Source organism: Hyperolius riggenbachi, chromosome 10 (genome assembly GCF_040937935.1).
Source record: "Hyperolius riggenbachi isolate aHypRig1 chromosome 10, aHypRig1.pri, whole genome shotgun sequence".
NCBI lineage: Eukaryota > Metazoa > Chordata > Amphibia > Anura > Hyperoliidae > Hyperolius > Hyperolius riggenbachi.
In genome coordinates, this window is record NC_090655.1 from 122837891 (window position 1) to 122861935 (window position 24045).

The following is a 24045-nucleotide window of genomic DNA, read 5'->3' on the forward strand; positions in this document are numbered from 1 at the left end:
GCATCATTCTTTCATATTTGCAGTTTACAAACCACACACTGTCTTTTAACCCATTCGCGTTCCGTCGTTTTCACTTGAGAAATGTTCACCTCCCATTCATTAGCCTATAACTTTATCACTACTTATCACAATGAACCGATCTATATCTTGTTTTTTCCGCCACCAATTAGCCTTTCTTTGGGGGGTACATTTTGCTAAGAGCCACTTTACTGTAAATGCATTTTAACAGGAAGAATAAGAAAAAAACGGAAAAATTAATTATTTCTCAGTTTTCAGCCATTATAGTTTTAAAATAATACATGCCTCCATAATTAAAACTCACGTATTGTATTTGCCCATATGTCCCGGTTATTACACCGTTAAAATTATGTCCCTATCACAATGTATGGCGACAATATTTTATTTGGAAATAAAGGTGCACTTTTTCCGTTTTGCATCTATCACTATTTACAAGTTTAAAATAAAAAAAATATAGAAATATTTCATCTTTACATTGATATTTAAAAAGTTTAGACCCTTAGGTAAATATTTACATTTTTTTTTTTATTGTAATGTTTTTTTAATATTAAATATTTTTTCCCTGGTGCTTCCATGGCAGCATACTCTGGGTTATGGCCCCGCCCCCTAACCCCATTGGACACAGTAACTATAAGTTTTTCTGCCTGTTCCCTGGCCCACCATCTTTTTCTTTTTTGTCCTCCCCTTCCTTGGACACTTTCTTTTTCAGGTACTATCCCCCAGGGTTTATCCCTTTCCCTGGGGAAGACTCCCGTGGGTGCTAAATGCACTTCTGAGAGGTCAGGTGGCTGATGCCTGTTTGTTAGTTCTCGGCTAAATGCAGAGCTGTTTGTGCACGCTGCAGTCTTCTATTTTCCTCTTATTGCCTGTTCACCGTTTTCCTCTAGTATGTGACTCACCTTGTGCGGCTAACCAGTATGGAAGCCTGGTCATTCTTTTAGGTGCCTTGTCGGCATCTGCGTATAGCGCTGTGGTTTGTGTAGTGCTCGGTCGGGCGGGCGTCTCCCCTGCCGGGGAGCACAGAGCGTTCTGGATGGCCGGAGGCGGATAGCGTCCTGCAGGCATCTTCTCGCGCGCGCGCGCGAGAATACAGTTCCTTTTGTCGGAACTCTCTGGTCCGCCCTCTTGCCCTACTTCCGGCTGCTATGGCGGCCATTTTGGTTTTGGGCAGCTCACACTGAGCATGCTCAGGACCTCGGGGGCTATTTAGACAGCCGTTTTCAGGCTGACAGGTTGCTCGTGTGCAGCTCCTGTCAGCACATTCTGGCGCAGCAAGCCTGACACAGCAAACCTGCTGGTTACCTGGGAGCATATTCCTAGCTAACATTGTCGCAGGCTCAGGTATTTTGAGCTACAGTTTCTTTGTTAATTTTTTAACTATTTCCGACTTTTCTTTTTATTACTGTTTTTTTTTTTGTTTTCTTTTCTCTCTCTTCTTTTCTTGCAGCCAAAATTCCCTCCAATGAAAGGATGGGGCGCACAAAAGATCAGCAGAAGTCTCGCAAAAATGGGACTTGCCTGTAGTACTAGATTTTTTAAGTTCTTCTCAATTCTGCCCACTGGAAGACTGTTCCCTGATTAACCTAACGAACAAGCTAGCCTTTCTTTTGGCTATAACATCGGCTAGGCGAGTGTCTGAGATTCATGCTCTGAGCTGCAAGGATCCTTTTCTAGTACTTTACCATGACCGGGTAGTGTTGAGGCCAATGCTGAACTTCTTACCAAAAGTAGTAACTACTTACCACTTAGATAGTGAATGGTCTCTCCCAGCTATGTTTACTGACCAAGAACACTCCATATCACATCCTCTCGACATAGTCTCATTAATTAAAAGATACCTGTCTCTAACTCAACAGTTCAGACAATCCGATCACCTTCTGGTCTCTCCCAAAGGCTACCGAAAGGGGAAAGAGGTATCAAGCAGAACCATTGCTTCATGGATCCGTTCAATTATTTGCAGTGCCTATAAATCCAAAGGACTTCAGCCTCCTGAAAGTGTTTCAGCACATTCTACCAGGGGAATTGCCTCTTCCTGGGCCTCTTTGGCTGGGGTCTCGTTGGCATCCATCTGCAAAGCTGCAGGATGGTCATCCGCGAACACTTTCATAGACCATTATAAAATTGATCCTTGTTTGTTATCTACTGCTTCTCTTGGTCGATCAATTATTGATGCTGCTATGGCTATCTAATAAATAGTTTATGCATTCCCTCCCTGTTGATTATTGAGTCTGGATAGTTAAATCCCAGAGTATGCTGCCATGGAAGCACCAGGGAATTAGGAAAATTAATACTTACCTACAGGAAATTTTCCTTTCCTGGTGCAATTCCATGGCAGCATACGATCCCACCCAGTGCGGGGAGGACGATAGCTAAAAAGATGGTGGGCCAGGGAACAGGCAGAAAAACTTATAGTTACTGTGTCCAATGGGGTTAGGGGGCGGGGCCATAACCCAGAGTATGCTGCCATGGAATTGCACCAGGAAAGGAAAATTTCCTGTAGGTAAGTATTAATTTTCCTAAATTTGGGTAGTTTTGGAAGGGTGGGATGTAAATTATAGGTTTATAATGTAAATGTGTGTTGATTTTTATTTTTTTTTTACTTTTAGTTGTAGTATTACTTTTTGACCACAAGATGGCGGCCATGAGTTTGTTTACATGACGTCACTCTAAGCGTAACATACGCATAGAGAGACGCATGTGGGAGGTAACAGCCAGAAAAGGCGCAGCTTCCGAGAAAAGCTGTCGCTTTTTCAGCGGGGGAGAGGAATCAGTGATTGGGCACCATAGCCCGATTCCCTGATTGCCTAGCTAATGAACCGCGGGCCGGGAGCGCGCGTGCACGCGCGTGATCGGCCGCGGGAGCGCATATGGTTCCTGGACGTAGTTTCTACGTCCAGGAACTACGTTAGGTTAGGCTATTAACAAAGCAGAAATAATGACCCTTGGAACTTTCCTGCAGTAAAATCCTATCTCAAACTGTCTCTCACTTTTTCTTTGTTGTTTAAGCTCGTCAGAAAAGACTGTATTTGACCCACTGGGTCAAAGAGTTTAGAGAAGCTCTTTTGCATAGACAACAATTAAAAAATTTTTTAACTCTTCCTGTACTGAGACTTTTTTCTTTGCTACTAATATTCTATTTCTTTGCTGTACTACACATACAGTTTATTATCTCATAATTGTATTATTAGGCTTGCTTTAAGTCCCACAGTAGCTTAATGCTAGGTACACACCATACAATTTTCTGGCAGATTTACCTGCCAGATCGATTATTTCCAACATGTCCAATCTGAATTTCGATCGATTTTTCGATTTTCTGATCATTTTGTTCATCGTTTTTAGATTGTTTTTCCAATCGATTTTTGTTCAGCTCTATGGAAATCGATAAAAAAAAATGATCGAAGAAATAAATAAAAAACGATTGGAAATTCAGATCAGACATGTTGGAAATAATCGATCTGGCAGGTAAATCTGCCAGAAAATTGTATGGTGAGTACCTAGCATGAGACCTCCTTTTAAAGGAGAGTGTTGTTATAACTCCTTGAGTTTTGCATTGTATAAGAATGCCATTTGCACTGTGCACCCTTTAAAAATTGTGGGTCCTAAACATACTCAGAAATCTTCAGAATATACAGAAATCAGAAAGCTTCAGAAATGAACAGTATTCCCCAAACTCTTTCTCTGTTCAGTTTTCAGACTTATGCCTCAGGGATGAGTCTATTAGCTAGAGATACAAAATACTTGACAGACATGCTATGGAGACAATAGATTCACGTCCAGAGACAACATAAAGGGTGTCCTGCTGGGAAAGTGGTATAAGGCCTGAGGCCCACTAGTGGCGCATCTCCAATTTCAGAAATCACTCACGATTTTTCGAGATTGCTAAATACCGCGTTTTAACCGCAGTTACAAGAGCGATCGTGATTTGCCTCTGCACCCCTTGGATGTCCGCGATCGTAGTGCTGCAGTAGATCCACTGTTGCAGTGCTTTTGCCTTGCCGAATGGTGGCGATCAGCAAGGGCTGCTAATGTGCCCCAGGCCTAAATGTCTAGTATACTTCATAATAATACAGCCTTAGTAGAAGCAGAAAAGGCTATTGTTGGTAACTGTTGGATGCAGACTGCCATCAAGATCAATCTGTATTTAAAACGCAATAAGTATAATTACTAATACACCTTGGGGGGTATTTTAGTGTATCACAGAGTACTCTTTAAAGAGAAACTGTAACCAAAGATTGAACTTTATCCAAAACAGTAGCTAATACCCCCTTTCCCATGAGAAATCTTCACCTTTTCTCGAATAGATCATCAGGGGGTCTATATGGCTGATATTGGGGTGAAACTCCTCCGACAGTGTGATGTCAGGACCTAGGTCCTGTCAATTCCCTGTTTGTGAATTGCATTGCATTGTGGAAAATAATTGCTGTTTTCATCTGCCAAGCCACAAGTATCTCCTTCTGTGCATATGTACAAGGGCGGTCCCAGAAATACCCAGCCTGACCAGGAGGTGGCGGTAGTTGTTTGAAAAATACCACTATATTAGAAAGTAGACAATCTATAAAGCATATGTTTCAAGTTTGAAGACTCCACATTCGTTAGTATTTGTTTGGCAGCCATCAATAGTGAATGTGTTCAGTGATTTTTTGAAAATGGAGAAAATTGGTCATCGTTATGTGATACAATACTTTTTTTGAAAGCTGAACTGGATTCTACTCTAGGTTAGTCTGCTCCTTCGTTTACAACAGTAAAATATTGGGTAGCAGAGTTTAAATGAGGCCATACGAGCTGCCAAGACGAGCATCGCTGTGGTCAACCAAATGAGGTGACAACTCCAGAAATGGTGAAGAAAATCCTCGAAGTGGTACTGGATGATCGTCGAGTGAAAGTGCTCGAGCTAGCAGACATAGGCCTCAATTCACTAAGCTTTATCAAACAATTTACCGAACGTTTGATAATTTACCTCATGGGTAAAATCTAGTTTTAAATTCACTAAAGTATTACATATTTATTGAATGTTTTATCGATAAAACATTCGATAAACATGTAATACCTTAGTGAATTCAAAATTCGATTTTACCCATGAGGTAAATTATCAAACGTTTGGTAAAGTGTTTGATAAACCTTAGTGAATTGAGGCCATTGTAGGCATTTCAAAAAGTGTGGTACATTGCATATTATCTGAAAATTTGGACATGAGAAAGCTGTGTGCAAGATGGGTGCCGCGTTTGCTCACACTCGAGAAAAAACAGTGTCGAGAAGATGTGTTAATTGAGTGTTTTGCGAAGTTTCGCAGCAACAAAGCAGAGTTTTTGCACCGTTTCATAACCATGGATGAAACATGGGTCCATCACTTCACACCCGAGACATAAAAACACTCAAAACAATGGACTGAAAAGGGAGAACTGGCTCCAAAGAAGGCAAAGACTGTTTCATCTGCAGGCAAGGTCATGGCGTAGTTTTTTTGGGATGTGTGTGGGATAATTTCATCAAGACATTCCACCACCTCACAAATCTGTAATTGCAATGGCCAAAATGAATTAATTAAAGTTTGAATTGCTACCTCATGTACCCTATTCGTCAGATTTAGCCCCCTCGGATTATTTTCTGTTCCCAAACTTGAAAAAATGGCTCAGTGGTCAAAGATTTTCCAACAATGAAGAAGTGATGGCGGCAATTAATGGCTAGCAAGACAGTTCTTATTATAAAAATGGTATCGAACTTATTGAACATCACTGGGAAAAGTGTATAGAGCTAAAAGGAGATAATGTTGAAAAATAAATATATTTTTTCCCCAAATGTTTGTGTTTTCTTGGTTGAGTCGGGTACTTCTTGGTCCGCCCTCATATATCTATAAAAAAAACAACAACCTTTTAGTGTATTGCATTGTTAGGGGGTGTGTTTATAGATAATGGTAGTTGGTGCTGCCTTTTTATGTTTACCAGTAGTAAAGGTGATTAGGTGCAGGCTGATTGTGGATCAAACAATATGAACAAATTACATTGCAAATATCAATCATTTCTTGTAGCGGCTGCTACTAATTACCGTAGTAGCAGCCGCACTAGTGAAGTATCATGGTCATGCTACAGCACATCACACAGCAATTAGAGGGATCTCGCATACAGGGGCGGAGCTTGGGGTGGGCGGGGTAGGACATGTGCCCCCGGGCGCTGACTCCCTATGGGCGCCCAGCCGTGCATTGTTGTTGTTTTTTTAAATGCCCTCTCTTTGCCGCTGCCTTACTTGGGACTGGCTCTGGCTAAGCTAGGCAATCTTCCTGTATGATGTCATCAGCCGCCGCCCCTCCGATGCGCAGCGTGCATTGGAACGCAGGCAAAGCCAGCAGACAGTCAGAGAGGGAGCCATTCGCGGAGCAGGCTTTCTCTCAGCTAATCCCTCTGCCACCGTTCGCTGGGAGCTCTGAAGCTAATCAGCTGACAGCTGATCCAACTGGCTGCAAGCTCTGTTAATTGTAGTGACCTGGGGGGGACGAGGGGAGAGTCCCACCAGGGCCGCAGCCACCACCAAAAGACTGGCCTGTAATGAGTTGCAGAGCTGTGCCATGCTTTAGCAGCTCTGCACTCCATAGCCACGCACAGGATGGAACTTGGAAGGAGTCAGCTAAAACGCTCCGCCCCCTCCTCCCCGGCAGCTGCTTCAGTCACAGTCACTGCTATCACTTCTGTGTCCCTGGCTCTCAGCACTGGTGTAAACGCTGAGAGAAGTTTGTAATGTGAGTCTGCCTTGCAGATAAGAGGTAAGATTGGGCTGGCCTGGCTATCAGTAAAGCTGTGACTGTCCTGCTGTGACATTACTGTATATAACATTCAGGATGCCCCACACAGATTCTCCCTTTCTGCTGGGCTGTCCTCCAATCACAGTATCCTCTGTCTGCTGCAATACCTATATTTTCCGATTTGGGATTAGCACATTGTAAGCATTCATTCAGTGCTTTGCTGGGCAGGAGGTGTGCCCCTCTCCCTCCCTCACATCGCTCTCCCATGTCCCTCTTCCTCCCCATGGCCTTCCCCCTCCCCCACATTGCTCCCCATGTCCCTCTCTCTTGCTCCCCATGTCCCTCTCTCTCCCATGTCCCTCTCTCTCTCTCCCCCATGTCCCTCTCCCTCTCTGGTCTCTCATATCTTAATTACTCCTCAATGGATTACTAAAATGACGTGAAAGTAGAGCGCTCTCTGGTGCATTAGTCTTTTTAATAAAACTTCCCAAAGATAAAAATTTCACTTACAAAATAGCAGATGATTATAAGCATATCACACTCAATGGTTTAGGTCTCTGTTTCACTTAGATTGTGCTTACTGCCCTGTCCTCTTTTTTTACTGTGGTCAGTAGTGTAGGTTTTCCTGCAGGGAACAGAGCTACAGCGTGGGGGGTGGACGGATTCAGATGCAACTCAGTGCCCGTTGCGTCATCTGCTGCATGCTTGTTAAGGGGTTATGGATAAAAGTATTAGCAGAGGATCAGCAGGACTGCCAGGCAAGCTTTGCTTAAAAGGAAATAAATATGGCAGCTTCCACATACCTCTTGCTACAGTTGTCCTTAAAGTTTGCCACACATTCATACAAGTCCGCCTGATGTGGCAAACCGACAGATCCTCTTTGATTGAAATCTGATCAGAGAGGGATTAATTCCTTCCACACATGGAACACAAATTTTAAATAGATTTCAGCAGGAAATCTATTGAAAATTAATCAAACCACAGTGTTGCACCGCACTGCATCGATCTCCTATCCCTATCAAAATTTCCTGTCCAGTTGATTTTGGACAAAAATCAATTGAAATTGAAGTCTAATCAGCATGTTGTGGCAGAGATTGTTAGCAGATTTGATCTGAGTGATCAAATCTGACAGTAAGATCAACAAGTGTGTTGCTGCATTTAGGGTCCATCAAATTTTACCAACTCAGTGGGGTCAATTCGCCCCAGCTTCTGCAGCACTTTACAGAGTACAAAGTCATGTCAGTGTCTCAGTGACTGTCCTCAGAGGAGCTCAAAATCTAATCGATACCATAGTCCTAGACTAATGTCCTACCATATTATTATTATTATTATTATGTATTTATATAGCACTGACATCTTCTGCAGCACTTCACAGAGTACATAGTCATGTCACTGACTGTCTTCAGAGGAGCTCACAATCTAATCCTACCATAGTCATGGCCTAATGTCCTACCATATTATTATTATGTATTTATATAGCACTGACATCTTCTGCAGCACATTACAGAGTACATAGTCATGTCACTGACTGTCCTCAGAGGAGCTCACAATCTAATCCCACCATAGTCACAGTCTAATGTCCTACCATATTATTATTATGTATTTATATAGCACTGAAATTCTCTTCAGCACATTACAGAGTACATAGTCATGTCACTGACTGTCCTCAGAGGAGATCACACTCTACTCTCTACCATAGTCATAGTCTAATGTCCTACCATAATATTATGTATTTATATAGCACTGACATCTTCTGCAGCACATTACAGAGTACATAGTCATGTCACTGACTGTCCTCAGAGGAGCTTACACTCTAATCCTACCATATTCTTAGTGTAATGTCCTCCTATGTATTTATATAGCACCGACCTCTTCTGCAGCACTTTACAGAGTACCTAAGCCCCCTTTTTTGGCATAGGTTTCTCTTTATAGGGCGCATTAATAGTCTTTGTCCCCGGGCGCTGAAAGCCCTAGCTACGCCTCTGCTCGCATAGCTTAAGAGCGCACACTATGCTGACAGGACCGCTCGTAGCGTGCAGTTTGGTGCAAGTTAGTGAATCATCCTGTATGTCTTTTACCTCGGGTTTCTTTTAATCTTATGTACATTTGATCTATATTACATATTTTTCTTTTGATTGCAGCTGAATTCTAACATTACTCTTTAGATGTCTCATTTCTTGTCAGAATAGTCTCACTTTTTAGTTTTGTGCCAAATACTGTAACCTGTTTAGTTACATAAGGCGAGACACTTCATATTGCCATAGAGTTAAATTTGTGATGTTTCGGCTCCAAAATTGATCACAATCTGTTCTTTCCAGGCTGGCTTGATACGGACAGACAGTAGCGAGTTCTTTATTGAGCCTTTGGAACGAGGACGGCAGGATGATGAAGAGAATGGCCGTGCACATGTGGTTTATAGGCGATCTGCCGTACAAGACAGGACTGCAAACCAAGAGGAGATGCATAATGAAGGTATCTCAAACATAAAATATTTGTTGGTTGTTTTTTAACCACTTGAGGACCTAGGGCTTTCTACCCCTTAAGGACCGGCCACTTTTTTTCCATTCAGACCACTGCAGCTTTCACGGTTTATTGCTCGCTCATACAACCTACCACCTAAATGAATTTTGGCTCCTTTTCTTGTCACTAATAAAGCTTTCTTTTGGTGCTATTTGATTGCTCCTGCGATTTTTACTTTTTATTATATTCATCAAAAAAGACATGAATTTTGGCAAAAAAATGATTTTTTTAACTTTCTGTGCTGACATTTTTCAAATAAAGTAAAATTTCTGTATACATGCAGCGCGAAAAATGTGGACAAACATGTTTTTGATTAAAAAAAACCCATTCAGTGTATATTTATCGGTTTGGGTAAAAGTTATAGCGTTTACAAACTATGGTGCAAAAAGTGAATTTTCCCATTTTCAAGCATCTCTGACTTTTCTGACCCCCTGTCATGTTTCATGAGGGGCTAGAATTCCAGGATAGTATAAATACCCCCAAAATGACCCCATTTTGGAAAGAAGACATCCCAAAGTATTCACTGAGAGGCATAGTGAGTTCATAGAAGATATTATTTTTTGTCACAAGTAAGCGGAAAATGACACTTTGTGAGAAAAAAAAAAAAAAAAAAAAGTTTCCATTTCTTCTAACTTGCGACAAAAAAAAATGAAATCTGCCACGGACTCACCATGCCCCTCTCTGAATACCTTGAAGGGTCTACTTTCCAAAATGGGGTCATTTGTGGGGTGTGTTTACTGTCCTGACATTTTGGTGGGTGCTAAATTGTAAGCACCCCTGTAAAGCCTAAAGGTGCTCATTGTGACAAAAAATAAAATCTTCTATGAACTCGCCATACTACTAACGGAATACCTTGGGGTGTCTTCTTTCTAAAATGGGGTCATTTGTGGGGTTCCTATACTGCCCTGGCATTTTAGGGGCCCTAAACCGTGAGGAGTAGTCTTGAAACGAAATTTCTCAAAATGACCTGTGAAATCCTAAAGGTACTCATTGGACTTTGGGCCCTTTAGCGCAGTTAGGGTGCAAAAAAGTGCCACACATGTGGTATCGCCATACTCGGGAGAAGTAGTACAATGTGTTTTGGGGTGTATTTTTACACATACCCATGCTGGGTGGGAGAAATACCTCTGTAAATGGACAATTGTGTGTAAAAAAATCAAAAGATTGTCATTTACAGAGGTATTTCTCCCACCCAGCATGGGTATGTGTAAAAATACACCCCAAAACACATTATACTACTTCTCCCGAGTACGGCGATACCACATGTGTGGCACTTTTTTGCACCCTAACTGCACTAAGGGGCCCAAAGTCCAATGAGTAACTTTAGGATTTCACAGGTCATTTTTGTTTCAAGACTACTCCTCGCGGTTTAGGGCCCCTAAAATGCCAGGGCAGTATAGGAACCCCACTAATGACCCCATTTTAGAAAGAAGACACCCCAAGGTATTCCGTTAGGAGTATGGTGAGTTCATAGAAGTTTTTATTTTTTTGTCACAAGTTAGCGGACATTGATTTTAATAGTTTTTTTTCACAAAGTGTCATTTTCCGCTAACTTGTGACAAAAAATAAAATCTTCTATGAACTCACCATACTCCGTACGGAATACCTTTGGGTGTCTTCTTTCTAGAATGGGGTCATTTGTGGGGTTCCTATACTGCCCTAGCATTTTAGGGGCCCTAAACCGTGAGGAGTAGTCTTGAAACCAAATGTCGCAAAATGACCTGTGAAATCCTAAAGGTACTCATTGGACTTTGGGCCCCTTAGCGTACTTAGGGTGTAAAAAAGTGCCACACATGTGGTACCGCCGTACTCAGGAGAAGTAGTATAATGCGTTTTGGGGTGTATTTTTACACATACCCATGCTAAGTGGGAGAAATATCTCTGTAAATGACAATTGTTTGATTTTTTTACACACAATTGTCCATTTACATAGAAATTTCTCCCACCCAGCATGGGTATGTGTAAAAATACACCCCAAAACACATTATACTACTTTTCCTGAGTACGGCGGTACCACATGTGTGACACTTTTTTGCAGCCTAGGTGCGCTAAGGGGCCCAACGTCCTATTCACAGATCATTTTGAAGCATTTGTTTTCTAGACTACTCCTCGCGGTTTAGGGGCCCTAAAATGCCAGGGCAGTATAGGAACCCCACAAGTGACCCCATTTTAGAAAGAAGACACCCCAAGGTATTCTGTTAGGTGTATGGCGAGTTCATAGAAGATTTTATTTTTTGTCACAAGTTAGTGAAAAATGACACTTTGGGAAAAAAAACCAATAAAAATTAATTTCCGCTAACTTTTGACAAAAAATAAAATCTTCTATGAACTCGTCATACACCTAACAAAATACCATGGGGTGTCTTTTTTTCTAAAATGGGGTCACTTGTGGGGTTCCTATACCGCCCTGGCATTTTACAGGCCCAAAACCGTGAGTAGTCTGGAAACCAAATGTCTCAAAATGACTGTTCAGGGGTATAAGCATCTGCAAATTTTGATGACAGGTGGTCTATGAGGGGGCGAATTTTGTGGAACCGGTCATAAGCAGGGTGGCCTTTTAGATGACAGGTTGTATTGGGCCTGATCTGATGGATAGGAGTGCTAGGGGGGGTGACAGGAGGTGATTGATGGGTGTCTCAGGGGGTGGTTAGAGGGGAAAATAGATGCAATCAATGCACTGGGGAGGTGATCGGAAGGGGGTCTGAGGGGGATCTGAGGGTTTGGCCGAGTGATCAGGAGCCCACACGGGGCAAATTGGGGCCTGATCTGATGGGTAGGTGTGCTAGGGGGTGACAGGAGGTGATTGATGGGTGTCTCAAGGTGTGATTAGAGGGGGGAATAGATGCAAGCAATGCACTGGCGAGGTGATCAGGGCTGGGGTCTGAGGGCATTCTGAGGGTGTGGGCGGGTGATTGAGTGCCCTAGGGGCAGATAGGGGTCTAATCTGATAGGTAGCATTGACAGGGGGTGATTGATGGGTAATTAGTGGGTGTTTAGGGTAGAGAATAGATGGAAACACTGCGCTTGGGTGGTGATCTGATGTCTGATCTGCGGGCGATCTATTGGTGTGGGTGGGTGATCAGTTTGCCCGCAAGGGGCAGGTTAGGGGCTGATTGATGGGTGGCAGTGACAGCGGGTGATTGATGGGTGGCAGTGACAGGGGGTGATTGATGGGTGGCAGTGACAGGGGGTGATTGATGGGTGATAGGTGATTGGCAGGTGATTGACAGGTGATCAGTGGGTTATTACAGGGAAGGACAGATGTAAATATTGCACTGGCGAATTGATAAGGGGGGGTCTGAGGGCAATCTGAGCGTGTAGGCGGGTGATTGGGTGCCCGCAAGGGGCAGATTAGGGTCTGATCTGATGGGTAACAGTGACAGGTGGTGATAGGGGGTGATTGATGGGTAATTAGTGGGTGTTTAGAGGAGAGAATAGATGTAAACGCTGCGCTTGGGTGGTGATCTGATGTCGGATCTGCGGGCGATCTATTTGTGTGGGTGGGTGATCAGATTGCCCGCAAGGGGCAGGTTAGGGGCTGATTGTTGGGTGGCAGTGACAGGGGGTGATTGATGGGTGATAGGTGATTGGCAGGTGATTGACAGGTGATCAGTGGGTTATTACAGGGAAGGACAGATGTAATTAATGCACTGGCGAATTGATAAGGGGGGGGTGTCTGAGGGCAATCTGAGCGTGTGGGCGGGTGATTGGGTGCCCGCAAGGGGCAGATTAGGGTCTGATCTGATAGGTAACAGTGACAGGTGGTGATAGGGGGTGATTGATGGGTGATTGATGGGTAATTAGTGGGTGTTTAGAGAAGATAACAGATGTAAACGATACATTTGGGAGGTAATCTGACGGCGGGTTTGCGGGCGATCTAATGGTGTGGGTGGGTGATCAGATTGCCCGCAAGGGGCAGGTTAGGGGCTGATTGATGGGTGGCAGTGACAGGGGGTGACAGGGGGTGATTGATGGGTGATAGGTGATTGGCAGGTGATTGACAGGTGATCAGTGGGTTATTACAGGGAAGAACAGATGTAATTAATGCACTGGTGAATTGATAAGGGGGGGTCAGAGGGCAATCTGAGCGTGTGGGCGGGTGATTGGGTGCCCGCAAGGGGCAGATTAGGGTCTGATCTGATAGGTAAAAGTGACAGGTGGTGATAGGGGGTGATTGATGGGTGATTGATGGGTAATTAGTGGGTGTTTAGAGGAGAGAATAGATGTAAACAATGGATTTGGGAGGTGATCTGATGTCGGATCTGCGGGCGATCTATTGGTGTGGGGGGGTGATCAGATTGCCCGCAAGGGGCAGGTTAGGGGCTGATTGATGGGTGGCAGTGACAGGGGGTGATTGATGGGTGATTGACAGGCGATTGACAGGTGATTGACAGGTGATTGACAGGTGATCAGGGGGGATAGATGCATACAGTACATGGGGGGGGGGTCTGGGGGGGGGGGGTCTTGGGAGAATCTGAGGGGTGGGGGGGGTGATCAGGAGGGAGCAGTGGGCAGGGGGGGGGATAAAAAAAAATAGCGTTGACAGATAGTGACAGGGAGTGATTGATGGGTGATTAGGGGGGTGATTGGGTGCAAACAGGGGTCTGGGGGGTGGGCAGGGGGGGGGGTCTGATGGGTGCTGTGGGCGATCTGGGGCAGGGGGGGTAAAAAATCAGTGTGCTTGGTGCAGACTAGGGTGGCTGCAGCCTGCCCTGGTGGTCCCTCGGACACTGGGACCACCAGGGCAGGAGGCAGCCTGTATAATACACTTTGTAAACATTACAAAGTGTATTATACACTTTGTATGCGGCGATCGTCGGGTTAACATCCCGCCGGCGCTTCCGTATGGCCGGCGGGATGTTGCGGCGGGTGAGCGGCGCCAGGCGGAGGCGGAGGATCGCGTCACGGATGACGCGATCGCTCCGCCCATGCCCCTACAAGGACCGCCGCCAATTGTCAATACGGCGGTCCTTGCGGGGTGCACTTCCCGGCCGCCAATTGTCAATACGGCGGTCGGGAAGTGGTTAAATAGGCTTGTGGTGATGTCTTTTGTTACCTGTTCACTTTTTGGGGGGTATTTTATGGAGGCAAAACTCATTTCAATGGCAAGTGAAATAAAAGACAAAATATGTGTCTGTGTTTAGGAGAGAAATAAGATCCAACAATAGTGTTCGTTAATGCAATCCTCTGTACAGATCAACAGAATGGCAGATATGACACAACATCTGACAGTCACCAACTACTCTCATTCATCCTCACCCTTAAAGGGAACCTAAAGTGAGAGGAATATGGAAGCTGCCATCTTCATTTTCTAATAAACAATGCCAGTTGCCCGACTTATGGGCTGATGCTCTCTGCCTCTAAAACTATAAGTCACTGGTCCAGAATGAGCATGCAGCTCAGATTCTTTGACTCTTGTCTGACTCCACTGGCTGCATGCTTGTTGCTGGTGTGTAACTCAAAAACACCTTTAGCCTATAGATCAGCATGATATCCAGGCAACTGGAATTCTTTATAAGGTAATGAAGACGCCAGCCTTCGTATCCCTTTTACTTTAGGTTCCCTTTAAGACTGTTCCCTTACTGGATGAGGTGACCTTCCAAACGAGTCTGATTTTTATTCTCAGTTTAATAAAAATATAAATCAAAAAAGAAAAAGGTATTACAAATAATTTATTTATTATTTATTTATTGTATTTATAAAGCGCCAACATATTACGCAGCGCTGGACAATAAATAGGGATACATACAATATTTAGGGGTGACATACAGCAAAATGACAATACCTGAATACAAGAAAGATCAGATCATGCAGCACAGTATGAGTACAAGGTAATGTTTAGTCAGTCACTGGATGGAGCATGGAGATTAGGCAAGTTAGGTTCACTCAGATGCCACGAATGGTAGGGGACCAGAGTTCAGCTGTAGGTTTAGAGCACTTGTGAGGGGTAGTAGGCCAGAGTTAAAAGGTGAGTTTTGAGGGCTTTCTTGAAGATGTTGAAGGAGGGGGCTGCCCTAATGGGTGGAGGTAGGGAGTTCCATAGTGTTGGAGCAGCTCTTGAGAAGTCCTGGAGGCGTGCATGGGACTGAGTGATGCGGGGGGCGGTTAGACGAAGTTCATTGGAAGAGCGGAGTGAGCGGCTAGGTGTGTACCTCTGAGTAAGATCGGAAATGTAGGTTGGACAGGTTTTGTGGACAGATTTGTAGGTCAGACACAGTATCTTGAATCTGATTCTGGACTGAATAAGAAGCCAGTGGAGGGATTCAAGGAGGGGATCCGCCATGGTGGAGCGATGGGAGCAGTGGATAATTCTGGCTGCCGCATTCATGATGGACTGCAGTGGGGCTTTTCGGGTCATAGGGAGACCAGACAGCAGGGCATTGCAGTAGTCAAGGCGGGAAATTATGAGGGCATGGATGAGGAGTTTGGTGGTGGCAGAGGTCAGGAAAGGGCGAATCTTACAGATGTTACGAAGGTGGAAGTTGCAGGACTTTGTGAGGTTTTGGATGTGGGGAGTGAAGGAGAGTGCGGAGTCCAGGGTGACACCCAGACAGCCGGCTTGAGAGGTAGGGTGAATGGTCGTGTGGTTAACAGTGACATGCACATCTGGGAGGTTTATGGATGTCCGGGGTGGGAAAATCATAAATTCCGTTTTGTCTAGGTTTATTTTCAGGAACCTAGCGGACATCCAGGAGGAGATGGCTGATAGACAGGAGGAGACCTTGTCCATGGTAGTGATGGATATGTCAGGGGTGTGGAGGTAGATCTGGGTGTCATCTGCATACAGATGATAGTTAAAACCCATGGAGGAGATAACCTTGCCAATAGAGGATGTGTATAGGGTGAACAGTAGGGGGCCAAGGACCGAACCTTGGGGGACTCCCACCGAGAGGTGGTTGGGGGTGGATGAGGACTCATTGAAGGCAGTCGTGAAGGATCGGTTGGAGAGGTAGGATGAAAGCCAGGACAGGGCAAGATCGTGAATGCCCATGGACTGGAGGGACTTGAGGAGTAGGGCATGATTTACTGTGTCAAAAGCTGCTGAATGGTCAAGAAGGAGGAGAATGGAGTATTTACCTTCAGCTTTAGCTAAGGCAAGGTCATTGACCACTTTGGTGAGAGCAGTTTCGATTGATAATAATAAATGGAAACGGATGTAGAGATAGTAAAGCAGGGTGCAATAAATGATGCGTGGTGTTGAAAAAAAGCTCATAGGGGTGGTAAGTGAGATGTCAATCATTTTAGTTTGATTTAAATTTCATTTTAATTGTAAGCACGTTTATTTAGCTTACATTTGTATAACAATCAACATCATCAGTCACTGAGCTTGACTAGTTTCATTCCGAGCTGCATGCATATGCATAACTTTAACATAACATTTGCATCAAACCGAAAATTATTAGCATCTTAACCATCTCTAAAGCTCAACTAAAGCAATAGCAATCACCCACCAATACATACGCGGGAACGTCTTAAAGTGACCCTCAAGCAAACTGGAAAAGTTAGATACTCACTTATTTAAAGGGAAGGCTCGGGATCCCATAGCCTTCTGTCCCCTCATTTCAGCACTGTCCCTCCAGTGAAATGATTTGACCTGCAGGAAGTACGTGTGTCTCTTAGTACTCCCAAAGATGAGTGGATTGTATGGCATATGGCATATGCATGAGTCCACGTTCGCACATGAGCAGTACGTATGCATCTATCTTTGGGAGCATTCGGGGATGAAAGTACTTCCAAAGCCTTCTGAGGACTCCTGAAGGTATAACTTTGTAAAGGGCGATAATGTAGGAATGAGGAGACGTAGAGAGGACCAGGAAGACTCTATGGAAACCAGGGCCTTCCCTCTTCTTAGGTGAATATCTTTTTTTTTTGTTTTAGTTCGCTTCAGGTTTGCTTTAAGGTTGCTTCAGGTGATAGTTTACTTATTTCAAGCAAGGATTTTAACACCTGATCTAAATTTGGCCACCCAGAGTGACAGGATATTACTGCCAGGTCATGAAGGTTTATTTTATGTACACTTTTGAATCAGTGCATTTTGGGAAGAAGTGATTGTTTATGCACAGTTTTAGGCATTTAAATAAAAGCTTTTTAGAGATTTACACTGCTATGAGAAGGTTATTTTTAATCTTTTATTGTGAGAGGAGCTACTTGACAAACAGTTGTTATTGGGGTGGCGTTCCGATGCAAGTCTGGGTAGACCTCAACCTCTCTGAAAGGTTATATCCACAAAGGCATCCCCTTACCAGTGAGGGTAAATAAGTACACTTTAGGCGGCTGACAGTTATGCTGACAGTTGCTGAATCACAACTACCATGGAGTGGAACATGAAGGTATTGATTTATGAAACACAAATGGTGCTCCTTGTATTGAAATAAATAGTGTAGGAGATGTTTTGAGGTGTCTTTGAAGCCTAGTATCCTCTACCTTTAATATACCCTAATCTTCTAATCTCAGCTCATGGGTTATCACTTCTCCCTAAACCGGAAAGATCACGATCTTGTTTTCCAGAACAATTTCTCACAAATTCCAGCATCTGGTACATTTCTCCAGGTTCCACCAGCAGTCCATTTTGCATTCATCTTTAAACATTTCAGTTCCCAGTTATTCTCATTGACAGTTGCAACATGCGAGTTGCTATTTTAAAGCCCCCTGTAGACATTAAACAGAACTTGGACAAGCCATTTTTAGCCCTGATTAGCTGAGAGACAAAATGCAACATATTATATGAATGCATATGATTATGTGTTCTGCGTCCGTTAAAGAGTACCAGTATGGTAAATATTATCTATGATATTAAACATTTTTAACAAATGTTACATGTTATTCTAAAAAGAGATAGGTGATTTAATAAAAGTACATTCAGTTCATCAATATGTAAACTTAGAACAGTAACAGATAGTTCCTACAGAAAATGTATATTTGTCCTACGTGTTTGAGGATGACATGACCGATGACATAGGACACTAAGGCCCTTATTCAATTCCCTTTTTCTCCTCAGTTTTATCCTAAGAGATCATTTTTCATCCTCTATTTAAAAAAACATTTGCACTTTGCAATTGAAAAAGTACCCAAAAGTAAAAACAAAAATACTGGCAAAATTATTATGAGTATTTTCTTGCTTTCTGGTGGCTTAAAAAGCATTTTATGTGAAAATATCACCTTCATAGGCCTATAAGTAATCAACTTTAAAGGGAAGGTTCAAGCAAAAAAAAAAAAAAGAGTTTCACTTACCTGGGGCTTCTACCAGCCCCAGGCAGCCATCCTGTGCCCTCGTAGTCACTCACTGCTGCTCCAGTCCCCCGCTGGCAGCTTGCTGACCTCGGAGGTCGGTGGACCGCATTGCGTACATTTTTACGCATTCCCGCTAGTGCAGGAACAATAACACATACATTTTTACGCATTACTGGTTCAATGCGTAAAAAGTTACGCATTGAACCAGTAATGCGTAAAAATGTATGTGTTAATGTTCATGCACTAGCGGGAGTGCGTAAAAATGTACGCAATGCGTTCCGCCGACCTCCGAGGTTGGCAAGCTGCCAGTGGGGGACTGGAGCAGCAGTGAGTGACTACGAGGGCACAGGATGGCTGCATGGGGCTGGTAGAAGCCCCAGGTAAGTGAAACTCATTTTTTTATTTTGCTTGGACATTCCCTTTAAAGTAACTTTTTCTCCTGAGTTTTCTCCAACGAAATAACTTATCTTCTATGTAGGATAACTTTTCAGCATTTTGCATTTCAAAAAGTACCAAAAAGCAGGTGAAACAGTACTATCAAAACTATTTTAAGTATTTCCTTGGTTACCGTTGATTTAAAAGGCATTTTAAATCACCTAGGAGAAAACTCAGGAGAAAAAGTTAATTGCATATGAGCCTATGGCCCACTCTAAAGTTACTCTGATGAAGCTGGGGTACATTACACGGAAAACTGATAGGGGACACACTACCAGTACCTAATATTAACTTGAATATGTCCTTCTAGTGGAAAGGGTAATGGCTGGAGCTTAACTGGCTAGGACTAATCCCGAATATTTTAAAGGGAACTGAGCATCATTTTTAACTCTCAGGTCAGCTGGATAACAAATAAAAAATGCACGCTAAAAATATAGTTCATTATTTAAAAAAAACCTTTCAGTTTTACCTCATCTTTTTACATTTAAAAACCACTTGCTGATCATGTAACGCAGATGGGCGTGGTCACGGCAGCCCCAGGACCACCTAACGCCGATTGGCGTAAGGTCCTGGAGTAGCGGTTTGTGGGAGATCACGCGCGCCGATGTGTGTGCATCCCCACTTGGATGATGGAGCTCCGCTCCACCTTGAGTCTCCTAGCAGCGATCGCCACTTCGAGACTGTTAGACGACGAAACCACCATCTTTTAATATGGTACAGCGCTGCAATCTAGGGCAGCGCTGTACAGAGGACATCCGTGTGACACGGCTGTCCCCCTGGGTGGCTCAACAGTGATCTGCTGTCATAGGCTGATGCCTATGACACTCTAATTGACTTCATTGACCACCAGCTAAAATTCAAACAAACCCATTAAGCATTAGGGAGGGGGGAGGAGGGGGAAGACTATACTTCAAAGAGATAAGATAAGTGACTTGTTGAACTACACACCAACACTGCATAACTGCAGTGAAAAGGGAGCAGGGGAAGTCAGCCTCTCAAACATGGCAGCCCTTTCAGCTATTTGAAAGCAGGAGTGTGAGAAAGCGCGGAGGAGCCGCCGCCATGAGCCGGCGGCGGGCGGCTCCTTCCGCACTCAGCCTTGTCTCGCACGGAGAGGCAGCCGCCTCCTCGCATCATGAGGCGGCTGCCTCCGTGCATGAGGCCGCAGAACGCGGCGAAACCGCCGCGTTGGGTGCGGCGAGTAGCCCGCCGGTCCCCGCTGCGGAGTCACCGCTGAGCGGGGCTGCGCTGGCTGGGACTCGTAGTCCCTCAGTATTCAGAGTGACGCGCGCGCGCGCGCACTCAAGGGAGATTTATGACAGGTAGAGGGGAGTCAGCTGACCAGGCTGGTCAGCTGACTCGGATTCTGCACCTCATTGGCTCATCACTGAGGGAGGTGCTGGGGGAACTTTAGAGTATATATACTGCCGGCTGTTCACTTCTCTGGTGTCTGGCGTTGCGTTCACACACGTGGGAGCACCCAGATCCGTTAGTCAGATCCGTTAGTGTGCCGGGACCAGCTGGAGCTGTAATCCTACACTAAAGCTAGATTCGTTGATAGCTTAAAGTACTAGTTTGATTGTGATTATTTGTTATGACTTCTTGCCTGCCTTGACTACTCTTCTGAACTTTGATCTTGTACCTCGTTATTTCTGATACTCCGTTGCCGAACCCCGGCTCGCTCCTAGACTCTGTTTCTGCCTCCTGATTCTGTACCCCGATATATCTGATACCCCGTTGCCGAACCCTGCCTGTACCTTGACTACGCCTCTGCCTCTCGATCTTGTACTTTATCTGTCTGTGTGTGTACGACCTGGCTTGTCCGACCTCGAGAACCGACCTCATCATTGGAGGAGGTTCTTCGTTCTGTTAGTAACCCTTCCGCCTGAGGGTGACTTTCAGAAGATACTTCTTGCTAGCAGTCTGACTCCTCCCGTCTTGGAGAGTTCAGGGGTGCGGAAGTAATCTGTACGGTACGTCTTACTGTACTGAGGTCTAGTCCTCTAAGTGTTACTGTTACACCAAAACACTACACTCTACTCCGGTGAACAGAGGTTAGCTGGTATATTGGATTATCGGTGATACTGCAGATCACATATAATCTGGTATACGTCTGTATTCCCCGTGACGCTGCAGGTCACCGGTAATCAGACCTCTCTGTGCTTCACCGAGCGTTACAGAACGCCAGACCAAAACACTGATGGAACGCACTGATCCTCTGACTATGCTTGCCACTTCAGTGGATAGCATTCATCAATCATTAAGCCAGCACAAAGCCTTAATTGATGCCTTATCAGGCTCTGTGAGGACCCTCCAGACATCAGTTGATTCAGTGCGATCCCCTCATAGTGATGACATACGCATGCCTGTGCCTGATAAGTTTTCCGGCCACAAGTCTGACTTCCGGAATTTCAGGAGTAGAGTGTTGTCGTATTTTGAATTGAGACCCCGATCCTCGGGGACTGAGGCCCAACGGGTCATCTTTATTAAAACCTTGTTGACTGGGGACTCCCAGTCCTGGGCATATAACTTGCCTGCTACCGATACCGCTCTGACTTCGGTAGACGAGTTCTTTAAGGCCATGGCCATAATCTACAACGACCCTGACCTTGCTGTGACCTCAGAGCGGAAACTCAAGCTTTTGCGGCAAGGCAGAGGGTCGGTCGAGGATTATGCGGCAGAGTTCCGTAGGTGGTCGGTCACCTCGAGATTTGATAATTTTGCCCTCATGGACTACTTCCTGTCTGGGTTGTCGGAAGAGGTCTCCGACCTAATGTTGACTGTGCCCGAGCCCAAGACAGTAGACGAGGCCATATCGTCGGCCATACGAGTAGATCGCAGGCTACGTCATCAGAGGCAGGCTAGGAGTAGTCACCGGGTCAGGGTGACCTCGTATACTGTACCGGCTGTTGCATCGCCAGTAACAATAACTCCGCCTGTCTCAACCTCTCCGGCCTTGCCTCCACCAGAGCCAATGCAAATTGGTCGGTCAAAACTGACCCAGGTGGAGCGGAGGAGGAGAATGACGGAACAACTGTGCCTATATTGTGCAGAGGCAGGGCATAGGGTGCGAAACTGTCCTAACAGGTCGGGAAACGGGTCTGCCTAGGAGTAGTGGGGGGTGACACCCTAGGCACACAATTTTCACCCCTTAAAGAGAAGAAACTGCTTCTCCCCTGTACGATTACATGGGAGAATAAGTCAGTAGCCACTGAAGCATTTATTGATTCCGGCTCAGCGGCTAATTTTATGAATTTTGCTTTTGCTCAGGAGTTGGGTATTCCCCTCATTTCAGTGAATCCCCCCATTCAGGTCACGGCGGTGGACGATTCCCCGCTGCAACGGGAGCACCCGCTGTCACAGACCCCAGAGGTGAAAGTCACTATAGGGGTACTTCATGGGGAACAATTATCATTTTTTGTATTGCACATGTCAACCTCCACTATCATCCTAGGCATGCCCTGGTTGCAACTTCACTCACCTCAAATTGATTGGGCCACAGGGCAGTTAACCACTTGGTCACCTCGTTGTTTTCAGCAGTGTTTGGGGAAGCTGACCCTGGGGCAAACCAGAGTTCAGGTGGAAGGGGTACCTGACCAATATTCCGAGTATTCCAACGTGTTCTGTCCCAAAGCAGCAGACAGGTTGCCCCCACATCGCCCTTTCGATTGTCCCATTGACCTCCGTTCAGGATGTGTACCTCCCCGGGGTCATTTGTACAACCTGTCGGGACCCGAAAAAGTAGCCATGCAGGATTATATACGTGAAAACTTGGCCAAAGGGTTCATTCGGCCGTCTCGGTCACCTGCTGGAGCTGGTTTCTTTTTTGTTAAAAAGAAAGATGGAGGCCTGCGACCCTGCATTGATTATCGCGGCCTTAACAAAATTACAGTCAAGAACCGCTATCCCCTGCCACTGATAGACGATTTGTTCACACAAATTACAGACGCTAAAATCTTCTCTAAACTAGATTTGCGGGGCGCGTATAACTTGATACGAATCAGAAAGGGCGATGAGTGGAAGACGGCCTTTAATACACCAGACGGGCATTACGAGTACCTGGTGATGCCCTTCGGGCTCTGTAATGCCCCTGCCGTCTTCCAGGAACTCATTAACGAGGTATTCAGAGAGGTGTTGGGGAAATTTGTTTTAGTCTATCTTGATGATATTCTTATCTTCTCCAACAACCTCTCTGAACATAGAGACCATGTGAGGTTTGTTTTGAATCTGTTGAGGCAGAACTTCTTATATGCAAAACTTGAAAAATGTATCTTTGAAGTAACGTCCGTCGCCTTCTTGGGGTATATAATTTCCACTACAGGCCTGTCTATGGATCCTGCCAAGGTTTCGGCTGTGCTGGAGTGGCCACAGCCGGTGGGGTTAAAATCTCTTCAGCGTTTTCTTGGCTTTGCCAATTACTATAGACGGTTTATAAAGGGGTATTCCACAGTCATTTCTCCCCTTACAAGTCTCACTAGGAAAGGGGCAGATACAACTCACTGGTCTCCTGAGGCTGTACATGCTTTTTCCACTCTGAAGGGCCTATTCTGTTCAGCACCCATCCTCAGACATGTGGATACGTCCTTCCCGTTCATTGTGGAGGTGGATGCTTCAGAGGTAGGAGTGGGGGCTGTGCTGTCTCAGCGATCAGGCTTGCAAGGTAGAATGCACCCTTGCGCTTACTTCTCCCGCAGGTTTTCCCCTGCAGAGAGGAATTATGATATTGGTAATAGGGAGCTCCTGGCCATCAAATTAGCTTTCGAGGAATGGCGACATTGGTTAGAAGGAGCTGAGCATACCATTACAGTTTACACCGATCATAAGAACTTAGAATACATCGAGGGGGCTAAGAGGTTGAGCCCTCGTCAGGCTCGATGGTCGCTATTTTTCTCCAGGTTCACCTTCATCATTACATATACCCCGGGGAGCAAGAATGTTAAGGCAGATGCCTTGTCCAGATGCTTTGAGGCAGAGACAGCACAGCCCTCCGTTCCTGAGACCATTATTCCTCAGAGATTGATACTGGCAGCCACTGGAACTTGGGAGGATTGGAAGGAGACACTGAGTCCCTTTCAGCAGGACATCCCGGAAGGGAAGCCCGCAGGGGTTCT

General features: G+C 44.9%; 1 protein-coding gene across 4 annotated transcripts in view; it reads left to right on the top strand.

The window, feature by feature from the left end:
- The window catches only part of ADAMTS14 (ADAM metallopeptidase with thrombospondin type 1 motif 14), a 308652-nt gene that overhangs the window by 110474 nt on the left and 174133 nt on the right, over window positions 1–24045 (top strand). For all 4 annotated transcript variants that reach the window (XM_068257867.1, XM_068257864.1, XM_068257865.1 and 1 more), the window contains exon 3: window positions 9067–9220. In XM_068257867.1, coding sequence (XP_068113968.1) covers window positions 9208–9220 — 13 coding nt within the window. In that variant the 5' untranslated portion in view covers window positions 9067–9207. The remainder of the gene's footprint in view (window positions 1–9066; window positions 9221–24045) is intronic.